Raw genomic sequence first — 20,242 nt, forward strand, 5'->3', positions numbered from 1 at the left:
GAGATCAAAATAGTGAACGACCAGTAAATAATGAGGGTTAATTAAATGTAATACAATAATGATTGGTCGTTCATTATTCTCTTTGGGATAGGGTATAGGTTAACGAAGTCGATTCGTTAGCTTTGATTTTAAATCACGTTTTTGAACTACGGTGGTGTTATTGATTTGTGATTTAAATAGAGTTTTAGTGATTTAAAAATGTTATATAAAATCTGTTGTTAACTTGTTATTCAATTAAGATTTTTGAAAAGTTTGGTGTTATTAGTTTAAAATTTGTAAAAATCTTCATAAATCTGTAGTTATTAGATTCATACTTTATAAAATCATTAAAAGTTTTGTGTTATTCAATTAAAACCAAAGAGTCTATAATTGTTAATGAATTAGATTATTATGTTATTGGTTTATAACTTTCTACATTTTTCTTTCCAAATTAAAGTTATGAAAAATTTATTAAAATAGAAAAATTGTTTAGAAAACTTTACAAAATTGTGAAAAACTAATCAACAAATTTATCGAAAACTTTCTAACAATAATTTATAATATTTTCTTTCGTTATTATCTATAATTTTATCAAAGCCATCAAAATTCTTGGTAAATTGAACTGAAACATACAAAATCTAAATGCAACCTGTGGTTGTAGACCGATTTTGGAATTGGATGTGGTTCTCGATTGGAGAAAATATGAAGCATATTCACTTCTCAACACCAATGAAGCACCCGATTCCTTTCCTTTTCTAGACCACACAAAGTCAATAATTCACTTTAAGAAATGAATCCAGACGAGTTATATAGAAATTTTGACTAGGAAGATTTTTTTTATAAAAAGGAAAAAACTTTACAATTTAAAGTAGTCAATCTGAAAAACTAATGACTAAAAATAAAAGACCATAAGCTTAGCTTTTATGGGATTTGGTGGAAGAGTTCTCCTAGTTATATCGTCCAATTCAGAATCGTCTGCAAACGATGGAACGCTCTCTTCCAGGACAAGGGCTTTCATCAACAACCAGAAGATGACGTTTCAATTCATTTGACCTAAGATTTATTTGGTAAGCGTCAATCCCAAGATAGTATTGATATGATGTAAAAGTTGTAACAACGTTTCTGAAATAGTTTTAAATTTCTCAACCTCCCACCCAAAATCGTGGATTAAATATCTCTCATTCATGTGCCTTTCTTCCAAGTCTTTGATTTTTCCCTTAATACGTAGTCTATTAGGTAACGTGTATTATTTTACTGTGACATGATGCCGAGGATTGACATCATGGAGAGCTGGAGAAGGATGCATGTAATTTGACTCGGTAATTTAAATAAAAGACCGCCACTGATCCAGGTAAGTTATCACTACGACTCATTTCTTAATACAAATCATTTTGTTCGAATAGTACTTCTCCCATTTTATTGGTAAAATTATATTTGGTTTAAATATTTATGTATAGACATATCAGTTTTTTTTTTCTTTTTCAATCTTAGAAATCTTTCTTCAAAAACTCCTTAAGAATCTAATACTATTTAACTAGATGATAGGAAATTTCGAAACAGAAAAAAAAAACGAAAAGATGGAAAACTCCTACACCATTGGTGAAACGTTTTGTAGCTATTTTATTTCCTGTCTTACTCTGTTTTGTCTTCAATTAATAGCTTTGTAAATAGTCCTTTCTCATTAAAATAATATTTTTTTGAAAAAAAAAATTAAGATGCATAATTCTTCAGTTATATATATTTGTTATCCAACAAAAATGTTAAATTTTCTAAATATCTAAGGAAAAGCACATTTGTCCAATTAATTAGACAAATTACAGAATGAGAGAAAATTCTACAATAAAAATAAATACAAAACAACCCATGCTCCAACTCATGTCGATAAAATACCAAAATTTTCATTCTCTAATCGATTAAAACAAAATCTTTAGAATCTTCATGGTTTCTTATTTCTAAATGGTTTGACACCTCCACCTCCATCACTAAGTTTGTTGTCCTCACTCTTGATTATCTGAAGGAAAAAAATATTGTTACTTCAATACGTAGAAGCTTTTCAAGAAAATCAAAAGAATCACCACATATGACCACTGTTAGAGTCATACATTCTGAGCCCATCAACCTCATCTTTCTTGTTCACACAATTATGTCTCTACGCTGATCAATCATTGTTAACTTTGTCACCAAATTTTTGACCACATACATCTTGATTTCTTCTGTTTCTGCCTCGACTTAAGGAGCAACGTACATCTAATTATTGTGCAGTCAATATGAAAAAGTTTTAATTTTACTTACGTAGTCATTAAGCCTTGCACTGTTTTGGTAACAAGATTAGGTTAAAATTAATCATAGCTGACAGAAGAAATTTCATTGTTAAGTTAGGTTTGCAGCTTACTTGAGGATGCATCAAATTTGATATCTTTTGTGGATTTCTTGAGATAAGCACGACTTGAACTGCGTCTTGGAAATATATAATACTCTTAAATGAAGAAAAATATAAGTTTAGTGTTTCACAACATAGACAAATTTTTATACTCCTCTTGAATTCGTTTGAAGATTTCTCAATATGACCAACCATTCCTTCAACAAGGTTTTTTAGATTATGTCTTTTCCGTGTGCTACCATGCATGTCACGTATATCCCCATTTTAAACTCTCCGGGAGCACCAAAGGCTTTGGGTTGGTCTCCATGGTTTTTACTTCAAAGCCATTTCCATCACTATCAGGTGTGCTTTCAATATTCAAATGTTTATAAATCAAAAGAGTTTTTTTTTTCCTTTCCAAGATGGTAATACGATTTTCAGATGAACTATATATATCTCCTTTAGAAACTCCATTTTTCTTTTGTATACCATTAACTACCAACAGAAGAACTAAGTTCTCTGACTTTAAGTTTTGTACGACTAGAAGAACCTTCATCATCACTAGACTCATGTTTTCTAACCTTTCTCATTCCGTTATGAATCATAGGTTGAAAGATGGTATGATCTGTAGGGTCTCTTGGCATTAAAACATTGATTAAAAGGTGTTTGCCTCTATTTGCTTCAGATTGTCTTTTTAATGTTTGGAAATATTTGGCTTGACTCTGTATGAAAAAAAAGTCAAGTTTCAATCAAGTGAATATATTGGAAATTTATAGCTTCCAAGTTTCTTTTTAAAGATGGTTTTAATCGATATATATTTGGAAGCTATATATTCCTCTAATTCACTTAATTGAAACTTAATTTTTTTTTCCAAAACAAAGTCAAGCCAAATATTCCAAACATTGAAGCAACAATCTGAAGAAAATAGCGGCATACGCCCTTTAGTTAGCCAATGTTAAAATGTCAAGAGACCATGCAGATTAGATCCAACTTTCAAGCTATTTTTTTTTAAGGAATGTAAAAGGTTAAAAGACATGAGTCTAGTGATGATGAAAGTTCTTCTAATTGTTCTGCAACATTCAAAGTCAGAGGAATTAGTTCTTGTACTCGTAATGAATGGTGTATGAAAAAAGAAAGGAAAGATGCGAAAGAGATTGTTCATCTTAATATCGGACTACATTCCTGGAAAGAAAACAGGTCTTTTCTTATAAACGTTTTAGGACTCGACGCACATATGGTAGTGATGAAAATGGCTTTGAGATTAGAATCCATGGAGATTAACCAAAATCCATTGGTGCTCTCAGAGAGTCTAAAATGGAGGAAATATGGCAGAAGTAGTAGCATATGTAAAAGACGTAAACTGAGAAACTGTTTTGAACGGTAAGTAGGTTATAATATTGAGTATGTAGAAGAACTCAAGTGGGGGTATAATAATGTGTATATTGTGAAATACCAATTCATATTTTGCCTTTTCATATGGGTGTTATTTCTAAGATGCTAAGATGCAGATGGATGTTCAAGTATGTTATCTCAATGGATCGCAAAAGATTCCAAATTTGATGCAGCCTTAGGTAAGATGCAAACCTAACTTAACAATGAATTTACAGTGTCATGTGCGTTTAATTTTAACCTAATCCGATCGAGTACAAAAGTAATGTAGGACTTAGTGACTACATTAGTTAATTAAAACTATAACATCGACTGAACAATAATTATATGTTTGTTGGTCCTTTGGTCGAGACAGAACCAGAAGAAATTGAGATGTATGTAGTGAAAGAGTTGGTGATAGAACTAATAGTGATTAATTTGTTCAGAGACAGAGTTGTGTACATGTAAACTATGAAGATAATGTTGGTGGACTGAGAATGTATAAATTTAACAGTGGCTATGTGGTTAGTCTTTTGATTTTCTTTAAAATTTCATATGTATTGAAGAAACAATATGTATTTTCAAGAAAATCAAAAGACACAGACAACAAAGTTAGTGATTGAGATGGAAATGTCAAACCGTTTAAAAATAAGAAACCACAAAATAATTAAAGTTTTTTCTATTTTTATCAACTATAGAATGAAAATTTTGGTATTTTTATCGACATAATCTAGAGCATGGATTGATTCGTTTTTTTTTTTTTTTTTGGATGAACTGTTATTTTTATTATTCAGACCAAATCTGAGAATTATTTACAAACTAGTTACCATAATGAAAGGCAAAACCATAGTACATCCAGCAAGAGATGCCCTAGTTAGCAGACTCCATGCTTGTGAAACCATTGTTGGAAGGATGGCCATAAGCTCGGAGTCGGACCGATGCAACCTGTTTAGAATCGTTTTATTATTTCTATCAAACGGGCAAAGTGACTTGTCGAGTAAAAGATTTTCTTTTCAATGCTCTCATTGCTACGCCAAACATTCTCTCTTTCAGTTGTATTTGTCTAACTCTAAATTTGTTATCTTCAGGTATATTATAAGAGAATTTAGCAAAAGTTAATTGGATAGTATATATAACTGAAGGCTTATGTAGCTTAGCTTTAATTTTTAGGATATACCCTACGCCCATTTTTGTCACATAAAGTGTTTACAATGGAGAACCAGAATTGAAAGCAATGGGAAAGTCTTAATTTCCAAGTAACTGAGTTTGATATCAAAGCAAGAAAAGTTTAAAACTCTTACAATGTATAGAAAATCATCCATACGATTCAAGTAAGATGAGAAAACCTAATCAACCATGTCAATAAAATGCTTAGTGCAGAAAAGGCAATTTTCATGAGAATAGAATTCCTACAATAATGTTCAATGAAACAAATGCTCATGTGCCCACCAAGTCCCAGCTTCAGCTTCATATCAATCAACTATAACTTGGCATATGTGAGAAAGCTTTGTGGATGTAAGAAGCTCCATGATTATATCGGAAGCTTTGTCGGGTATAGGACAATCTATGAAACTTAGAGTGAGTTTTTTTAGTACTGCTGAATTCTCAAGAAAGTAATTCACTAGATTAATCCCAGTTTCCTCTCTTATAATCAGTTTGTTAATCTTAACATATTCCAGAGTCGATGTTAAACATCGAGGCACACTCCTAAGGTCGATTTGCCTTGGCACCGAGTCCTGCGAAAATATACAAACAAACTGAGTTTACAATATATTTCAACAATGTTGTTAGGGTAAATGGGTATGCACTTTTAGTATATATGCTGTAAACTTTTACTTAAAAACATTTCTGTAAAGAATTTTTCTCTAAAATAATAGAGTGTGAAATTTTTTAAAAAAAATTTGAATTGTTGACTTTAACAAAAATTAACGTATAATGAACAAGAAATTGAAAAAAGGATTGTTACCAAGATTAGGTTTTTCAGATTTGGGCAGCTCTCAAGAAAGGCTGTCAAGAATTGTAACGATGTACTGTAGAAGGAAGCCTGCAAATGAGACAAGTTATGGAATGTGGGAATCTGCAGTCCCATTTTGGAGTAATGATAAAGGACCTGCAAAGTAGAAAGAAGAAAGATAGATGTGAGAAAATGTTTTCATGGAAAGTTAAATTGTTACATATGCATCAAAGAGTATATGTATATATCTATACCTCTAGAGTAAGATTAGTGATGATCATATGTCTTACACCAGAAATACCCGTGAGAAAGTCACGGATTATATCTCTCTTACTTAAATCCGCCGGTTCCAAAGGACTAGTGTCAACATTGACATTAAAGTCAGAGTCGAGGTCTATTTTGACCAAGGAACTCAAATTCTTTACCACTATCTCTAAAACTCATATACTTGAGTCTCGGGGCATCGATCTCAACTGAAAAAACTGTACTATACATTCCCCAGTAGAACGTTAAACAAAAGATCTTCAGAGTTTGAGACCTTACACGCAGAATAGACTGAGATTCTTCATAATCAAAATAATTACCTCTCACCATAGTAAATTCTTCAAGGACAGGGCATCCTAAGAGGAGCTTCTCTGTAATCTTCGACGGACCATCGTCGTAATAAACGTTTTTGAGATGCATGATCTTGAGACAAGGTAAAGAAACAACAAGCTCTTGATGCTTCATTATCCCAACATTTGCAAGCTTTAAAGAAACCAATGTCTTGCTCTTATAAATCTTCTTAGGCATGAATTCTTTAATAATGACAGGATTCTTGTTCTCAGCATCTAGATGTTGAACTCCGCGATCAACCGCAGTGGCGATCCACTCCAAGAATCTGTTGGTACATACATGTTGGACATGGGCTTCGCCCCACCAACATGTTTAAGAGCCCAACACATTGAAATCAGCAACAAGGAAGGAAGGAAGAAAAGATCGGCCCATTAAAGATAAAAGAGCCCAGCATCAGACGAAGCCCGCCTCGAGGAAGCTGTTGATCAAGAGAAAGTCCCACATCGAGAAGAAAACTGTACTATAGACTGTCCTTGCAGTACTATAAATACTGACAAAGGAATGTCAGAAGCGGGGACCGAAAAATGGGCAGAGAAAAGCAATAGAAACTTCTAATTCAGATTCAAAAGCATAAGTCTAGTTTTGACTTGCAAAGTTTGTATTTACGTAAGTTTAGGCTCGGCTGTGGAAACACCTTGTAAACAGCCGAACTTCAAGGATATCAATAAAGATCTTCCTTAAGGCTCGTCATTTCATTCTCCGGTTTGGAGGTTCGGTTTTATACTCCAACAATTGGCGCGCCAGGTAGGGGTCTACCACAAGAAAAGGAGAAGAGAAAGCCGAGGAAGATCTACGAGAAGGAAGGATGCCGGGAAGCGAACATGAAAGCGACCGTGGGGAGTTCGTCGAAGACACCCCAGACAGGATTCAGCAGGTCGTCATAGCTCCAATAGGAGGTGAACATGGAAAAGACGCGACGAACCCGATCGAAGTCAATCCTGTGGAGAACGAACCAGTACTCAACACACCAACACCGACCGTAGGGTTAGAGCCGGGAGTACAAGGAAGGGAAGGACGTCCAACCCGAACTCCACCAGCATGGCCGGATGACCCAGGAGCTTTGATGCGTAGCATTTTGGCGCAAATTCAAGCTCAGGATCGAAAGAATGCCGAACGGTTCGACGTTCTCACTAACGCATACACGGACCTTCGAGGTCAACCAACAGCTCGACATTCAGAAGGATTCGCAAGCGCCATGCGCCGAGCAAATAACACAAGGCCGAGTGGTCTAAATGCCGTTGGACGTAGATATCAAGAGCGATCTCAGAACGAGGGAATCCAGGAGCTGAGAAGTACGATCCAAGCGATGTCCCAAAAAGTTCATCAGGCGACCAGTTCCGCTCCTGAGTTAGAACAGATCCTGGAAAAAACCCAAAAGACACCTTTTGCCGCACATATCAGCAACGTCCCAGTTCGGCATGATAACAAGATAGTGTTAAAAAGTTACGAAGGTAACACGGATCCACAACAATTTTTATCGGCTTTCAGCGTCGCCACACAAAGGGCCCATTTCCATCCGAGCGAAGCTGAGGCCGACAAATGTCACTTATTTTCCGAACATCTTACGGGCGCGGCCTTGAATTGGTTCTCCGACCTACCTGCTAATTCAATAGGAAGTTTCTTGGAACTTTCAATCGCCTTCCTGAAGCATTATTCCATGTACATTGAACGCGGCACGACACACGCAGACCTTTGGACTATGGCCCAAGGCCCGAAGGAACCGCTTCGCACCTTTATTGACAGGTTTAAGGCAGTCGTCTCTCGCATCGCCGTCCCGGATGAGGCGGCCATCTCGGCATTACGCAATACCGTGTGGCACGAGTCGCGTTTTCGCGATGATTTGTTGCTAAATCGGCCGGTGTATCTAGAAGACGCCCTCCACAAGGCAACGCGCTATATCGAAATGGAAGAAGAAAAGCTGGCCTTCAGCAAGAAACATACTTCTAACAAACAGTCAAAAGAAAAAGTTCAGGATGATTATTACGAACCCCGTCAACACTATAACCAGGAGTACCGGCAGAAGACCGAAAGGAAGGCTGCATCGTATCTCGTAAGCGAGGCAGACCCAGTGGCTCAGCCAGCCAACCTTGAAAAGGCTCGGCGAACAGATAAAGAGGGGGGTTTGGACCAATATTGCGATTTCCACAAGCGATCTGGCCATTCCACCGCCGCATGTCGGCACTTACAAAGCATTCTATTAAACAAGTACAAGAAGGGCGACATCGAGGTTCAGCATAGACAATACAAAGGCCACAACAACACCTACGCGGCACGAGGAGGCCGAGGTGGCAATAATGTATTTCACCGTTTAGGCCCACACACCGGCCGGCAGCAAGAAGCACCACCAATCAATGAGGAAGAATGTCATCCAGACATGGAACCCCCCAAACGAAACCGAGAAAACGATCAACAACAACATAACGACGCACCAGTTCCCCGCCGAAGGGTTAACATGATTATGGGAGGCCTAACTGCTTGCCGTGACTCTGTACGATCAATCAAGGAATACGTTAAGTCAGGAGCCGCCACTTTATGGTCGTCACCTACGGCAAAGGAGATGGTCCCCCTAACCTTCACCTCGGAAGACCTTCTCGGCGTAGATCTGCCGCACAATGATCCGTTGGTAATCGAGCTCCACATTGGAGAAAGTGAAGTCACTCGAATCTTAATCGATACGGGAAGTTCAGTAAACGTTATATTCAAAGACGTCCTGCACAAAATGGAAGTCCATGAACGTCACATTAAGCCATCAGTCCGCCCCTTAACAGGCTTCGACGGGAACACAATGATGACGAACGGAACAATTAAATTGCCGATCTATCTGGGAGGGACGGCAACTTGGCATAAGTTCGTAGTCGTGGATAAGCCAGCAATCTACAACATAATCCTGGGCACACTGTGGATTCACGACATGCAGGCGATTCCTTCGTCATATCATCAGTGCATCAAAATTCCAACAAGCGTCGGCATCGAAACCATAAGGGGAAACCAAAACTTAGCTCGTACGTGCTTTTTAATTGAATGCAAACTTCGAAAGGAGCTCGACTTATAGCAATTAAAGGACGCCGAACCCAAGGAATCTGCCGAACCATCCACTAAAAAGCGAGCTTCCGAAGCCAGCAGTGATGAGCCCGCATCTAAGAAAAGAACAGAAGAAGAAAATTCTCCTACCAGAGAATTGGTAGTTCAAGTTAACATCGATGACTCAAACGCAGAGCGGTGTGTGGGGATCGGCGTTGATCTTGCTGAAGATATAAAGACCGAGCTCATAACATTTCTTAAGAGAAACGTCACAACGTTCGCCTGGTCAATAGACGACATGGTCGGCATAGATCCCGAGGTTGCTTGCCATGAATTAAACGTTGACCCAACCTTCAAGCCAATTAAACAAAAACGACGAAAGCTCGGCCCGGAGCGCTCAAAAGCTGTTAACGATGAAGTTGATAAACTCCTCGGCGCTGGTTCCATTGTCGAAGTTAAGTACCCTGAATGGCTGGCAAACCCCGTTGTCGTAAAAAAGAAGAACGGAAAGTGGAGGGTTTGCATCGATTTCACGGACCTCAACAAAGCATGCCTAAAGATAGTTTTCCGCTCCCCCATATTGATCGGATGGTTGAAGCCACGACCGGCAACGAGTTACTATCATTCATGGATGCTTTTTCTGGGTATAACCAAATACCGATGCATAAAGACGACCAGGAAAAAACATCTTTTATTACAGACAGAGGGACGTACTGCTACAAGGTTATGCCGTTCGGACTAAATAACGCCGGGGCTCGCTATCAGCGATTGGTAAACCAAATGTTCGCCCCTCAGCTAGGAAAGACAATGGAGGTTTACATTGATGATATGTTGGTCAAATCGAAAAAATCCGCAGATCACATTGAGCACCTAACAGCCTGCTTCGAAACGTTGAACAAATATAACATGAAATTGAATCCGGCTAAATGTTCATTCGGTGTAACGTCCGGCGAGTTCCTCGGATATATTGTTACAAAGCGCGGCATTGAAGCAAACCCAAAACAAATACGAGCAATCCTAGATCTCAAGTCGCCGTGCAACAAAAAAGAAGTCCAGAGATTGACAGGGAGAATAGCAGCGTTAAACAGATTCATCGCGCGGTCCACAGACAAAAGTTTGCCGTTCTACCAACTACTAAGGTCGGCAAATAAGACATTCGAATGGACAAACGAATGTGAAGACGCTTTCAGTGAACTCAAGCGGTATTTGTCAACTCCCCCGGTGTTATCAAAACCCGAAGAAGGCGAGCCCTTATACCTATACATTGCAGTATCAAGTTCCGCGGTCAGTGGAGTAATTGTTAGGGAAGACCGAGGAGAGCAGAAGCCAAGATAATCTTGGACGGACTTAAGAAGCGACTCGAGGCAAAAAAGGGAACCTGGGCAGACGAGCTTGATGGAGTCCTTTGGTCACACAGAACAACTCCTCGGCGTTCAACGAGCGCAACACCCTTTTCTTTGACATACGGAATTGAAGCCATGGCACCCGCAGAAGTAAGCGTCGGCAGTTTACGCAGAACTATGCTCGTCAATAACCCACAACTCAATAACCGAATGCTCTTAAGTAACATTGACGACGCAGAAGAACTTCGCGATAGCGCCCTCCTTAGAATACAAAATTATCAGCAAGCCGCCGCTCGGCATTATAACACCAAAGTAAAGCCTCGATCCTTCACAGTCGGCGATTTGGTCCTCTGCAAAGTCTATGAAAACACAGCCGAGCTTAATGCAGGAAAACTCGGCGCTAAATGGGAAGGCCCTTATCTAGTATCCAGAGTGGTACGCAGTGGCGTTTACGAACTACTCACCATGGCCGGCGAAAACATTCCTCGATCTTGGAACGCCCACAATCTGAAGAAGTATCATTCCTGAAGAAGAAGTTACCCTACAAACCTCTGTTTATCCACCTTTGAATAAGACTTATGTACAACAACATACCATGTGAACTACGATCGGCTTGATCCCCTCTGAAGGAGGGGTACGTAGGCAACCCACTCTCGGGTGCAGCTGTCCTTTGTAAATAAAAAAAAATGGACTCCTTACCTCAAGGAGACACCGTTCAAAACGGGCGAACATTTTAAAGCCGGGCCCAGAATTCATTTTCGAATGATTTCCCGCAAAACTTTGCTCGAATGATGGAAAAAGTTTAGCCAATCTCAGGTTGCATAAACATCAATTCAAAGCAAAAAGGGGTAAGCCGGGCACCAGATGGCAAGATAAGCCACCCGCACCAAAAGAGAGTCCAGTATGTCCGTCGCTCCAGTGCAACGCGTTTTAGCGTCACCCGCAATAATAAGGGTCGGTAGAAGACGTTCTGCGACCCATTAAGCGAAAAAGACTCAAAGCTGAAACACAAAAGGTTTTGCAAAGGGAAACCAGATTTTTCATTAATAGGATAAAAGGTGCAAACAACGTCCGGCGAAGCAGATAAAAAAAAACAACAAACAACTTAAAACAACATAAACAAAAGAAACAAAAGGAAGCAGAGTAACAATCAGGGCCCTCTCGACGAGCTAGCCTCATCCTCGCGAAGTTTAGCACGACAGTACGCCCTCAGAAAAGGCGGCAGTGGGTTCAACTTGCCCAGTCCGAAGCGTTCCCAGTCCTTGGGATCGGCCTCCAACCTCCTCATTCCAAGCTCCATTTCCTGCATCATGCGGAGGAGCTTAGCATGGCGGCGGCAGTAAGCTCGGAGTTGCCCCTCCAACTGCAGAAAACCACCATCTAAAAAATTCAGGATTCAGGAAAAAGCAAGACATGAAGAAAGATTCTTTAAATTAACTCACCGTGCGAAACCAGTATCGGAATCGCGCCGCCTCTTCAGGATGAAGATGACGAAGAAGATCCGCCGGGTACTTCACACTGCCGGGAACAAAATCACGACCGACGGGAGTGAATGACGGCGAGGCGGCGATCACTGGAGGCCTCCTCCAGGGGTATAGCGGTTCGCCGACTGGAAGCGCCGGGCGGCGAATCACGCGATCTTCCACTACGCGGATCGGAGAAGGTGAACGGTCACGACGGGGACACCCGAAATAACCACGGTTCGACGTCGACGAGGAATCAGGCTCATCATCGGAATCTGACGACGTACCTCGAGAGACCTGAGAACCTGACATAGTCAAGAATATTCTAAGAAAATTTTTAGTTTCAGAGGAAAGGCGAAGAGAAATCGTTGGAGGTGAAGAACACTCATCTCCGAGAAGTTCCTTTTATAGAGTCCGAGCAATGATTGATTCCTTGGACGAGGCGCCTCATTGACTCCTTGCAGTGAACCGTCGCTTCGGTTGGCGTGACACGCTATAATGATTAAAAAGAAAACGGAACAGAACACGGCAACATTTAAAACGGTACAATCACAAGCACAAATAGCAAAAAAACCGCATTCATTAATGCACAGGAGGGTACGAATTATTCAAGAAAGGGAAGGAGAAATGATGAAAGGACAAAGTTCAACAAAAGCCCCAAGAAAAAATAGGGCCCATAGTCAAAAAGAGACGAGCATACATCAGGCTCGCAAAAGACAAGAGCAAAAGAACAAAACGCCAACTCAAGGCTCGGCATTCGAAGCTAGTACGGAACTGTCCCCAATGGTTGGCGCAGTCTCGGCATGTGAAGCAGGAACGGGGCCGTCTTCAGTAGTAATCACGGCCGCTGGCTCATCATCAGAGATCGTCACAATCGCCTTCTTAACTCCCGCAGAAACCAAAGCAGCGAGTTTAGGATCGGTGAAGAACTCGGTTATGGGATCAATCTCGCAAGCTGCCAGGACCCCGAGGTTCGAGCCAAATTGGTTAATCCAGAAGGGAGACTCCTCCGAACCCAGCACATTTTCCGTCGAACCATGAGGAGCGACAGGCGTGATGACACTCCCGCCGTTCACCAGCTCCGTCACGACGAACGCATCAATTTTGTCTTTCCACTCCTTGGCCTCGTCCTCAAACTCTTCAAACGTACTCGCCGGTATAGGGATTTTATCCTCATCGGCTAGAAACTTCAGACAGCTAAGTGTACCGGTTGCTTGCGCATGCATCTTCACCATATGCGAGGCATTTTCTGTCTCAGCAATATGGCGAAAGATTTTTTCCGAGCGTTCGTAATACTTGTTCAGAAGCTCGGCACGCGTCTTCTCCATATCCTCTGCGAACTTCTCTTCCCGAAAACGCCGAAAAATCTCTTTCTCCTCAGCCAGCCGGGCCTCCAGCAGAGTTTGTTGCCTCAGAACATTCTCGAGCGTCGCAGCCTCTTTCGAACGCTCAGCTTTTAGAACGACAATCTTTTTTTTCAAAGCTTTCAACTCCTCAAAATCCGCCTTAGCTTGTTGATTGTTATAAGCAATGGTACGCTCGGCATTCTTTAATTTGCCCTCGAGCTCCAGAATCTTTTCACGAGCCGAGCGCAGATTGCGATCATACCGCGAGATCAGGAGGTTATTCGCCCCAACAGCCTGCCAAGCGCGCATATTGTCTTCGTCAAAAAAAAAAAAAAAAAAAAAAAAAAAAAAAGGGAGTAGAGAAAAGAACGTCTTTCTACTTGCAGCTAACCTGGCACTCTGCACGCGCCCACTTCTCGAAAAGGTCAGCCTCGGCCAAAAACTCATGTTCCGGTTCTCCGGGAGCTCCAACCACCTTCCGAAGGAAGCGAGCACATTCAACCCGGTCGGCAGAAAACGGGGAGTCCCTGACTTTGTACTCATAGCGGAATGAGTGATCAGCATTTGCCAAGAGACGGGGCCCGGCTGAAAGGTCGACATCACCGCTCCCAATACGCCTCCTTTTGTCCAAAGCTGGAACGACCTCTTTAGAAGAACAGGGACGCTTAGAGCCAGAGGTATCAAGGCCGCTCCTCTCCCTATCCACGCTGCGGCCAGATGATCCTTTCTGACCAACGGTGATTGGACGAGCTTTGTCCACTCGGGTCACATCGGTAACGTCCCGACGTTCGGCGCCAAACGTACCCTTTTTGGTCTTATCCTCAAGACCCTTGCGATTTTTCTCGGCTACATCAAGACGAGCCTTGTCCTCATGAGTTTTGTCAACTATCGCTAGACGAGCTTTGGATTCAGCCTCCTTGCGAGCTCGTTTCTCACGCATGAGGGTTGCCAAATTAACATTTTCGCCGGACATTTTCTTTGGACGGGCCGAACTCTTTTGCGGTTTGCGCTTGTTCTGTTTCTTATGCTTCAGACAGGGAACCTGTTTCCAGTCAATCGGAGCTTGTTCTCTCAGAGTCTCGGCCTGATCAAGGATTCGTCGAGAGCAATTTCGAAGGATTCGAAGATTCGGCGCTGCAAAAAAATAATAAAAAGGAAAATATTAAACGAAACTGAAGACAAAAATAAATGACGACCCTAGGAGAGCCGGACAGAGGCCTAAAATCTACCATAATCAAGGTTCCATTCAATCCTAAATTCAACCGAAGGATCCTCCACAAGGTTCCGGTCCACCTTAGCATAGAAGTATCCTCCTAACCAGTCCCGGGTCTTGGAGGGTCCGTTTTCGAGAATCTTGAAACCTCTAACTGAGCTAATATAATGCTGGCCGAGCTTGTGAGGTACTTTACTGAAAGAAGTAAGTTCTTCCATAAGCTCCACTGAAAGGGGAATGCCGCACCTCGCGCAAAGCATCTGGAGGCAGGCTGCAGTTCGTATCGAAGCGACCGTCAGTTGGGATATAGCAATCTGACGGTTCCGACAGAATCGCATGAGAAAGTCGGGAATAGGAAAGCGAAGTCCCGTCTCGGTGAAAAACCCTTCGAAGAGACAAATGAACCCCTCAGGACAATCGCTCGGCCGATCTGTGTCTCGTGGGATCCTAATAGTTAGAGGGCCCGGCAACAAGCAAAAGTCGGTCGTTTGGCCAACAGATTCACGGGTCGACGTAGTGGGTCCCAGATCGACCATCTCGTTTTTTCTAGATTCACCCGAAACGTTTTCATCCGCCGATTCTCTCTCATCGTCGGCATAACGATTCCCAGCTCCATCAGAATCAGTATTAACTCGCAAACACGGAACAACAGTAGGAACGCGACTAGAGGAGGGAACCCTATCTCTAATGGCGGAGATTTCGCGACGATCTATCCCGGAGGAAGGAACCTCAGCAGAGTTTCCACGATGAGTCGAAGACCCGACAGAACGACGAGACGACTCCTCGGACCAACCTATTGAAGGAGATTTCTTCCCCGAAAGGTCCGAAGGAGTTCTCTCGCGGATGTAAGAGGCGACGGAGTTGTTTGGAGATGAAAAACCCATTGCTTGAGACGAGAAAAAACACAAATTTGGAAGAGAGGCAGAAAATGTAACAGAAGGCACGCATACAAGAGAATGCAGAACGAATCAGAAAATCAAAGTCGAAGGGTTGAAGAAAGTTATTACCTTTGGAGCGGAGTGCTTCGAAGACGGCTGATGTTGATTTAAGACAGAATAGACTTTCCGGGAGCGACAGAAGTAATGGGCTCTATGCCTAAAACCTAGCAATAATGATTGCAGCTGGGCCCGCCCACGCGTCTTCAGGGACTTCACGCACGGTAGGGAAAGATCCAGAAGCTTAGCAGCTGGCAGCGTGAAACCGTACGGCTTCCTCAAGGTCCTGAGTGGATTTCGAAAGGGGGGAGTAACTGTTGGACATGGGCTTCGCCCCACCAACATGTTTAAGAGCCCAACACATTGAAATCAGCAACAAGGAAGGAAGGAAGAAAAGATCGGCCCATTAAAGATAAAAGAGCCTAGCATCAGACGAAGCCCGCCTCGAGGAAGCTGTTGATCAAGAGAAAGTCCCACATCGAGAAGAAAACTGTACTATAGACTGTCCTTGCAGTACTATAAATACTGAAATGAAATGACGAGCCTTAAGGAAGATCTTTATTGCAAGCTTTAAAGAAACCAATGTCTTGCTCTTATAAATCTTCTTAGGCATGAATTCTTTAATAATGACAGGATTCTTGTTCTCAGCATCTAGATGTTGAACTCCGCGATCAACCGCAGTGGCGATCCACTCCAAGAATCTGTTGGTACATACAGTGTTACCGCCAAAGTTTACCTTGAAGTATTGCATGTGTAACCCACTATTAAACTCCATATATTTGTTCACGACCATCTGGGAGGCTATTCCATTAGGAGGGAAGTCACAGTTCTTTAAGTCCAATCCGACAACCTTTAGCCAGACAAATTCCCATCTCTTAGATAAAACGCTTGTCTTAATCGAATCTTTGATCCCAAGGTATGAGACTATCTTAGCTACCAAATGATCTGGTAATGTGCTGATTCTATCGCACTCCATGATCGCTAAAAAAAACAAGGACAATATCAACAACAAGAACGAACCTTATGCCTTGAGAGTTTCTCAATTTATTCCAAAAACTAGGGCTTTTTAAAGCCGTTTAAAATCAGGGGTTTATTAAAGTCGGTTAAAAAACAACATGAGCTAGTTCTATAGCACTCCATCGCTTAAAGATGAAGAAAAACAACATGAGCTAGTTCTATATGCCTTGAGAGTTTGTTGACTAAACTTACGATCGAGGGAGGAGGAATGAAGAACGTAACTAACCGTCGGTCAACTGAATATGGCCGGAGATCTAGCTTTAAGGTGAGCAAGTGATACCTACTATATAGTTTATATAGTTTTTCATAAAGACCTTTACAAGGATAACATTTACAAAAATTACCATTATAATTAAATACATTAGCTTCTTAAAATATTTCTTAATTTTATTAATTATAAATAGATATATTTTCTATTTTGATGAGAACAAAATCTTCTCAAAATCTAGTTGTCAACTTTTCATTCAACTTTTTCTTTTTTTAAAAAAAATGAAATTAAAGTGAGTTTTATTAAAAAAATGTCAAATTAACAAAAAAATTGTGGTCTCACACATTATTTTAGAAACTGCTATTCTTAAATTCACAACTAAAATTTTCTTGATATAGTTTTCTTTCATTTTAAAATTAGTTATATTTTATCAAAAATGGACTATTGTTAAATTAATCAATATAATCTAAACTAATATTATAATATATCAAGATATTTTTTATATAATTCCATTTAAAAAAATCTCCCCATTAAAATTAATTTAATCATTTGATTATTTTTAATAAGATTATATATATTATTACATAAATCTTAGTTTTCAAATATGTAAGGAATATAAATTAAAATACACTAAATAGCAAGTACTCAGTAAAATTTAGTTGCAGATATTTATGTGTTTATGATATTAACATATTCAAGTAAACAATTAATAAGGAGATAACATGTTTTTTAAAACTTGTATGAAATGTAATAATATATAATCAGTGAAAAAGTCTGCTCACTCATATTTTGATCTTCCTGTTCCAGCTAAACTGAAGAAATTAAGGTCCCATAACCGAGAAGTTTGTCAAAAGTTTATATTAGGTATTTTTAAATTTAAATAACAGATAAACTTTACATGGCTTTATCAATATCTTCAGATATTTTAGATAAGTCCAGTAACCACTGTAGAGGATTATGTTATTAGTCAATCAGTAACTTAAAGTTAAAAACTATTAACTAATCCACTTTAAAGTACGTTAAATAAAAAAATTAAGAAACAGAAACCAAAAAAAAATGGAAAGTTTCGGGAAGGCTTGGGTATCAAGTAAATAAAGGAGTATTGATAAGCTCTCTACCAATTCCTAATTTATCTCCTCTTTGGATTCGAAACCCTTATTGATGTAGGAAAAGGCAAACAAAAAGGCAGAGATTATTTAATGTAAGAGAGGCACTCTCTCTCTCCCCCTTCTCTCTATCCTTTTTTCTTTAGAACTTCGAGTTTTTGGTCTGATACGATGTCTACGTATTATAATGATCATCTCGCGGCTGCGGAGAAGGACATAAGCTCGAGTAATTTCTGTAATTTAGTGGATGCTTCCGTTATGTTATACGACGAAGAACACCGTGATCTTCTTCCAAAGAAAGTAAACTCCAGATGCCAAGCGAAGACAAAGAAACAAGAAAAAGAGAGTGACAAGAGATTCTTTGATCTCTTCCCTAAAAAAAGAAGAACTTCGGTTGTTACTGTAAGAAACCCTGAACAAAACCAACAAAATCTTCATAGGGTTTCTACTTCTTCATCGCTCCTCGACCTTAACACGATCCCCGGTGATTCTTCTGACCCACGTAACGAACTTCAAGGGCTTTTATCTTCTTCTTCATCATCGTTTCTTGGAGATTACGAAAGGAAAACCCCACAAAACGCTTCTTCTTCTTCAACTTTACTTGCTGAGTACAACACCGAGATGGCAAACCCACCAAACCCTAATTCTGAGACAAGCCTCAAGAGAAAGCATAGTGATAGTGAACCCAAGAAAGCAAAGACTCCTTATTCATGGAAAGGGAGAGAGGCGCCGGAGTGGCTGGTCAAGATGATGGGAACAATGCAGGGAAGCGAAGGCCCGAGGCTAATCTATGAGAAGACTCTGACCGAAACAGATGTCAAACCAGTCCAGAGCCGTCTCTTAATGCCTTTCAACACCCTAATTCGTAACGACTTTTTGACGCCTGTTGAGTTGAGAATCCTACTAGAATTAGAAGATGACACGGATGGAGTTGGAGCGACTCTAGTGGATCCATGGGAGGTAAAGTGGGGTGTGATTTTGAAGAAACGGGAGATGAAGAAATATTCAGGGAAAGGAAGCTTGAACTACGCTATAATATGCGGGTGGAACGATATCGTTGAGGCTAACGTATTGGAAAAAGACGATGACATCAGTATTTGGTCTTTCAGGCGAGGTAGAAATGGAATCCTTTCCTTTGCCCTTGTTCTTCCTCCTCCTCCTGACATGGCATAGAGTATCTCTTCCCTTGCTCTCTGTCTCTGACAAGTTTCTTGATCGATCTATTCGCACAGTGATTCTGGAGGTTTTTGGTCTAGTTTTTCTTTTTCATTTTCATTTTTTTTGGTTTTTGGTCTAGTTTTTTCTTTTTTTTTGGTTAATAGGTTTTTGGTCTAGTTACAATTAGGGTTTTAGTAGGAGCTTGATATGTTGTTTCAGATCTTTAATATGGTATGAAATAACATTTTGACATGAATATGGTTTCTTGTTTAATCTACTCTAGTTATGCATTCCAGAAGTCTAAACTATTAAGGATCAATCATAGGAAATGATTTGCTCAATCATATCTCCTAATTCTCTGTCAATTCTCTAATTATGTAAACTAGATATTGTAATTAAGTCCTCTGTGATACTCTAGCTAGACTCTGTTTTGTATATATACTCTCATTGTGATATTGAATAAATCATCAAGTTATACAAAGTATTCATATAAACATGGGTCTCGAACCCATCACCTCCATCCGGGAGATTTACCACTAGACCGTCAACACCAGATTGCTGATGAAATTGATCAAAATCATGCAACTCTTTTTGTACATTCATTCCTCCAACATGATCAACCAATGTTGATTTATACGCATTGAGATTCTGATTTCAAACTCAGTAAAAAGAGTAAAATGATAAAATCAAAAACAAAATTTGTTGCCAACCCAACTTTTTTTTTTTGTTTTTGCAAGTACGGTTTCAAAGAGTTTCATCGAATAAGAACTCTAAAGTTGTTAAAAAAAAAAAAAGAACTCTAAATTAGAGTTAAATTCTGAATCCATACCCTCTCTACCCTTGAACTCACCATTCACCAAGCCCCAGAGCGTTCTCTATTGACAATCATTCATCAATGCGAAATAGTCTTCAACATAGTCTTGTTTCTGCGACTCATGCGCTTAATTTCTAGCTGTTAGTTCCACTTTGGCTCCTTCTGCTGCAATCACTTCTTCAGCCACTTCCATAGTACGTATTAACTGACTGGTCTTTTGAACATGTTTTGCTTGCTTTTGAAAATCATTATGTTAAATATGTATTTCGTTGAACATGACTATCAATTCAAACCAAAATTATAGGCGTACAATATATATATCGAGGAAATCAACCCCTATCAT

General features: G+C 40.0%; 4 protein-coding genes, 4 long non-coding RNA genes, 1 other non-coding gene and 2 pseudogenes across 11 annotated transcripts; 6 read left to right on the forward strand and 5 right to left on the reverse strand.

The window, feature by feature from the left end:
- The first annotated feature begins 906 nt into the window (after positions 1-906).
- Positions 907-1,401, forward strand: AT1G06497. Its single transcript, NR_139095.1, has 2 exons — positions 907-1,047; positions 1,271-1,401. It is a non-coding gene; the product is annotated as an other RNA (long non-coding RNA).
- A 385-nt stretch (positions 1,402-1,786) lies between these two features.
- Positions 1,787-2,100, reverse strand: AT1G06507. Its single transcript, NR_139096.1, has one exon. It is a non-coding gene; the product is annotated as an other RNA (long non-coding RNA).
- Positions 1,934-2,216, forward strand: AT1G06513. The gene has a single exon (NR_139097.1). It is a non-coding gene; the product is annotated as an other RNA (long non-coding RNA).
- A 570-nt stretch (positions 2,217-2,786) lies between these two features.
- Positions 2,787-3,024, forward strand: AT1G06517. The gene has a single exon (NR_139098.1). It is a non-coding gene; the product is annotated as an other RNA (long non-coding RNA).
- On the forward strand, positions 2,889-3,388 carry MIR5648. Its single transcript, NR_139099.1, has one exon. It is a non-coding gene; the product is annotated as a microRNA ath-MIR5648 precursor (primary transcript).
- Positions 3,389-4,987: 1,599 nt separating this feature from the next.
- On the reverse strand, positions 4,988-5,886 carry AT1G31983 (annotated as a pseudogene). Its single transcript has 2 exons — positions 5,673-5,886; positions 4,988-5,442 (listed from the first exon to the last, which is right to left on the reverse strand).
- A 1,194-nt stretch (positions 5,887-7,080) lies between these two features.
- Positions 7,081-11,167, forward strand: AT1G31993 (annotated as a pseudogene; the record flags this gene model as incomplete). Its single annotated transcript has 1 exon — positions 7,081-11,167.
- Positions 11,168-11,789: 622 nt separating this feature from the next.
- On the reverse strand, positions 11,790-12,414 carry AT1G32000 (uncharacterized protein; the record flags this gene model as incomplete). The annotated part of the gene is made up of 2 exons (NM_102934.1): positions 11,790-12,002; positions 12,082-12,414. 2 exons carry the CDS (start codon positions 12,412-12,414, stop codon positions 11,790-11,792), a joined length of 546 nt encoding a protein of 181 aa, NP_174480.1.
- A 431-nt stretch (positions 12,415-12,845) lies between these two features.
- On the reverse strand, positions 12,846-15,545 carry AT1G32010 (myosin heavy chain-like protein; the record flags this gene model as incomplete). Its single annotated transcript, NM_102935.1, has 3 exons — positions 12,846-13,742; positions 13,840-14,582; positions 14,678-15,545. The coding sequence occupies 3 exons, from the start codon at positions 15,543-15,545 to the stop codon at positions 12,846-12,848; spliced, it is 2,508 nt and encodes an 835-aa protein (NP_174481.1).
- A 511-nt stretch (positions 15,546-16,056) lies between these two features.
- On the reverse strand, positions 16,057-16,572 carry AT1G32020 (F-box family protein; the record flags this gene model as incomplete). The annotated part of the gene is made up of 1 exon (NM_102936.1): positions 16,057-16,572. The coding sequence occupies one exon, from the start codon at positions 16,570-16,572 to the stop codon at positions 16,057-16,059; it is 516 nt and encodes a 171-aa protein (NP_174482.1).
- A 1,526-nt stretch (positions 16,573-18,098) lies between these two features.
- Positions 18,099-19,100, forward strand: AT1G32030 (plant-specific B3-DNA-binding domain protein (DUF313); the record flags this gene model as incomplete). The annotated part of the gene is made up of 1 exon (NM_102937.1): positions 18,099-19,100. One exon carries the CDS (start codon positions 18,099-18,101, stop codon positions 19,098-19,100), a length of 1,002 nt encoding a protein of 333 aa, NP_174483.1.
- Positions 19,101-20,242: the final 1,142 nt, after the last annotated feature.

This window comes from Arabidopsis thaliana (assembly GCF_000001735.4).
Source record: "Arabidopsis thaliana chromosome 1 sequence".
NCBI lineage: Eukaryota > Viridiplantae > Streptophyta > Magnoliopsida > Brassicales > Brassicaceae > Arabidopsis > Arabidopsis thaliana.